Consider the following 4,209-nt stretch of genomic DNA (forward strand, 5'->3'; position numbering starts at 1 on the left):
GGCGGATGCAGCTGCCCCCTCCCGTTTGTCCCAGCTGCCCCACCCTGTGACCTCCGCCCACTGCTCCCACCCGTCTCCCCTCGCAAACCCCGCTCACCTTGCGCAGGTCCTGCGCCAGCGCGTCCTGCAGAAGCTGCTTGTTGTCCTGCAGGAAGCGGCCCAGGCTCTTGAGCTGCGCAGCCCGGAACTCGGCGGGCCGTGTCCGCCCGGAATTGAAGGCCTCCCGCAGCCGCCGCAGCGTGTCCTCCACAGGGTCCATCCTGCCCAGTGAGGTGGCATGAAGTGGGGGCTGGGACTGCACCTCCTTCAGGGGCACCCTCAATGATCCCGTGATCTGCTGCATTCCCATCGGCTCACAGACACCTCACCTCACAGACACACAGGGACCCACTCGGATAACCACGGGGCAAGGGCTGCCCGCACCCCCGTCCGCCCTTCATGGGAGACAGCCAGGTGTACCCAGTGTCTCTCAGGACCCCCGTCAGCCAGTGAACTCGAGGTGGTTCTGGGACAGCGTGGACTGGGGACGGCTGCTTATTGCTCCAGTGTGAGTGGGCAGAAGTCAGAGGCCAGGGTTCTTCCTGCCTGGTAGAAATTAGCTCCAGGCTACAGCCCTACCCCACCTGGCCTGCGTGGAGTAAACTAGAGCTTTAAAGATGGACGTTTCGTTAACTGCCACTGTGGCCACCACTTGGAACACTCCAGAAACAGAATTCTCTGTCCTCCCTTGCACCTGGCATGGACACTGCCAGGGTGCCAGGTCAGAGGCCTGCGGATCTGCGTGACCTCAGGCAGTGGCCTCCCCTCCCTGTGCTTTGACTTCCCCCTGCAAGAGGATGACGTTATCACTCGGCTTCCCAAAGGTCCTGCTCCCTTCCGTAGCCTGGGCTGCAGAGTTTGGAGGAGATGATGGTGGGGACAGAGGAGTGAGGGTAAGGGGCCTCCATGCTGTTGCCAGTGAGGGCTGGCAGGCAGGGTAGGGGCCCCAATGTTCCCCTGGGCACCTGCCTGTTTACTTGAGGCTCATCAGAGGAATACTCTGACGCACTCACTCCTAGGCCTGGTGCCAAGGACCCATGGGGATCCTTTCCTCCTTCCCTAAGTCCCTTCCTTTCAGGTCCCAGTTTGGGTGGTGCCTCTTCCAGGCAGCCTTCCCAGATTGTACCCTCATCCATTCTCACAGTGGTCCCTTGGCTCTGCTCTTTGCATCCTGGGTCCTACTGTGTGTGTGACAAATACCAGGTTACACTTTGTCCATCTTCCCAATCCACCCCCGCCCACCCTCTCCCACCCGACTGGGAGGCAGATCCCTCTTTGCCTGTCTAACTTATCAGTAGGGTCTTAGCGCCTCAAACTCCTCAATGTTGGGGGCGTAATGATGGCCCTAACTGACAGAGTGACTATCAGGCTGAAACTCTGCTGTCCACTGTGAGCTCAGGGCCAGATGTCTGTGCCCCCATGGCAGTGAGCTGTCGGTCCGTGGCTGTGCCTTAGAGCTGAGCCTGCCCCCTCCCGCAGGATGGCCTGACCCAGAGCCCTGGGGCTCCCCGGCTAGTGGGACTGGTGGACAGACCTGACCTCCCTCTGCCCGATTGGGAGAACTGGCAGTAGCCTCAGCACAGGGCGGGCAGCACGGGCACTAGAGGGTGGGTGTGGGGCAGGCAGGGGCGTCCGCCAGCAGCCCAGTCTGCCTTAGAGCCACTATCTGGGTGATCTGCTCTGCCCCTCACAGGCTGTGCAACCTTAGGCAAGGGGCTCACCCCCCTGCCTCAGTTTCCTCATCTGGAAAAACGGGATGATAGTGGTGCCTGGTGTCACGAGAATTCAAGGACAGGCTGCATAAAGCACCTCCCATCGTGGACGCAGCATGCCCACTGAAGGCCGGCTCTGGTCACTTCTCTAAGTCATCTGCAAATATTTCTCTCTCCTCCCCACACCCTGTCCTTTCTCTGTCCTGCTCTCACCGTCAGATCTGTGCTGCTGTCAAAGGCACAGTGTGCCTGCCCCTCCTGCCTTTCATTAGAGTCTCTGCGGAACCCACAAAAATGTAAAGTACGTAACCCAAATGGTGGCTCTGTGGGCAGGGTGATGGAAGGGAGCTCTGCAGAGGTGGAAGCTGGATGGAACATTCCAGCAGCTGCTCTCCTAGCAACCTGGGGGCCAACTCAGAGCCACAGGGTGCCGTCTCTTCCCCCGGTTCTCTGGACCTGGCATTGCCCCCCGTGGGTTGGAGTGAGGCCTCCAGGGAGTGCCCAGTGTGGACAGGAGCTGGGCAGGACCCAGACAAGCAGAGAAGCCAAGGTCTCCTTCTACCCAGGACTGGGGGGCCCTGGGCAGTGATTTCACAAGGGAGGGGCAGCCACTGCCCTACATCAGTCATGGGGCTAGTCTGGGGGCTCCCAAGCACACCGCCCCAGTGTACATCCCCCTGAGTAGGTTGGTAAGGATGTCATGTCCTACCCCATGTCTGCCCTGGCTCATTTAACCATCACGACAGCCCTGCAACGGGACCATTATTCGCCCTTTGAAGGCAATGGAGACCAAGGCACAGAGAAGGCAGGGGGCTCTCTCAAGGACGCCCAGCTCCTTCACACTGGAGACTGGAACCCAGGGAGCAGAAGGCTGCCCACCCTCACTCCCCACCACCAGGCTGGGCTGGGAGCAGGGCAGACAGAGCTCTCAGGGAAGGGGCACCTGTGGACTGGGGCCTGGCTGCAGACCATCAGCTGGGGCAGGGAGGTGCCCAGTCAGGGTGAAGAGCTGTACGTCTGTGCTTTGGCCCGTCAGCCTCCACCTCCTCACCATTGTCAGTCCCCACGCTGCTAGTCAGGGATCCAAGACCCTTTCTACCTCCTCGGACGGAGCCACCGAGGCTTCTGGGCAGCACGGGGCCCCACCTGCATATCAGTCCCACGTCTGGCGGGGGGTGGGTAGAGTGGGGACTGCTACATTATTCAGTGGTGAAAAGAGGGTAGGCCTGTTTTCCCCGGCCTGGGGGTGCCAACCAATTCCCCTACAGGCCATGGGCCTGTTAGGCCTCTAAAAATAATAATCAGGTACTAGTCTGCCAGGCTCTGTGCCAGGACGGGTGCCCATGGGTCCTGCACAGTGCTCCGGAGAGCTGGCGTGGAGTAGGGGAGGGCAAAGTGTCACGGGTGGGGGGTTAGCTGCCCAAGGCCCTGCCCCACATGCCACGTTGGGTCCTGCTGATGGACTGTCTGAAGGGGCGGACCCCGTCCAGTGGCTGGATCCTGGGGGAAGGAACGCCCTGTCCGTTCTCATTTGTTCTGCCTCAGTTTCCTAATTTCTACCAAAGGGCTTCTAGAGGTCCCCTCCCAGCATGGCCTGGTCTGGGGGCCCAGTGATCTGGGTTCTGAGTCTAGATATTGTGCTGATTAGCTAGGAGACCTGGGGCAGGCTGCTTGGTCTCTCCACACTCACTTTTCCCATCCATAACATGGGGTGGTACCTGTAGCCACCGGCCCTGTAGCACTGCTGGGAGAATTCAAGCACAAAGCTCCAGAAGTGCTTGGCACAGGGCCGAGCCCCAGAAGCGCAGGAACGACGGTTCTGAATGACCGTTACACCGGCAGACTGCAGGGCACATGTGCCAGAGGGACCTCCGGGGAGGAGACCCTGGGGTGGGGACCCGAGGGGTCCTTTATCTAGTGTGGGGCCAGAGGAAGCAGGGACATGAACCTGAGACTCCGGTGGTGGCAGGCTATGGGTGACAGGTGAATGAGCATGGCGGTCTGTGGGCCTGGGGACCCCATCAGGTAGCCAGAGGTAGGGGTCGCTGGGTCAGCCTCTGAGGCCCCACAGCCCTGACACCCTAGTGTCTGTGAGGCTAGTCTCCCGCTATCTAGGTTTCACTTGGGTTTCTGCAAGGGCTGCCAGAGCTCTGGGAGCAGTCCCTCCTCCCTTCCCTGGGGTTCTTGGGGAGCTGGGGGCCTGTGCCTTTCTTTGCCTGTGTGCTGATCCAACCTCCCAAAGGTGGGCTGTGACCCTGCAGCTTTCTGATCATGGTGAGGTTCATCTAATGAGCGCCTCCTCCAGGCAGGGCGGGGCCCACGAGTCCCTTCCTCCCTGGGCCCTGACAAAGTCCACTGCCAAGAACGGTTCTCCCTGGGGTCATTCCCTGTAGCACCCCCGACCTGGGCGTGCATGGGAGTGCCCAGGAAGGAGCTACTGCCTGAGTCCACACTCTTT

The 4,209-nt window shown here is 60.6% G+C and overlaps 1 protein-coding gene across 1 annotated transcript in view; it reads right to left on the minus strand.

Annotated features, from left to right (window-relative positions):
* The window catches only part of LOC102474716 (aldehyde dehydrogenase family 3 member B1), a 17,293-nt gene that overhangs the window by 11,820 nt on the left and 1,264 nt on the right, over nt 1-4,209 (minus strand). The window contains exon 2 of the mRNA XM_027769427.1: nt 98-260. Within this exon, the coding sequence (XP_027625228.1) occupies nt 98-259 (162 nt within the window). The 5' untranslated portion in view covers nt 260. The remainder of the gene's footprint in view (nt 1-97; nt 261-4,209) is intronic.

Source organism: Tupaia chinensis, unplaced genomic scaffold (genome assembly GCF_000334495.1).
Source record: "Tupaia chinensis unplaced genomic scaffold, TupChi_1.0 Scaffold149501_1, whole genome shotgun sequence".
NCBI classification, from domain to species: domain Eukaryota; kingdom Metazoa; phylum Chordata; class Mammalia; order Scandentia; family Tupaiidae; genus Tupaia; species Tupaia belangeri.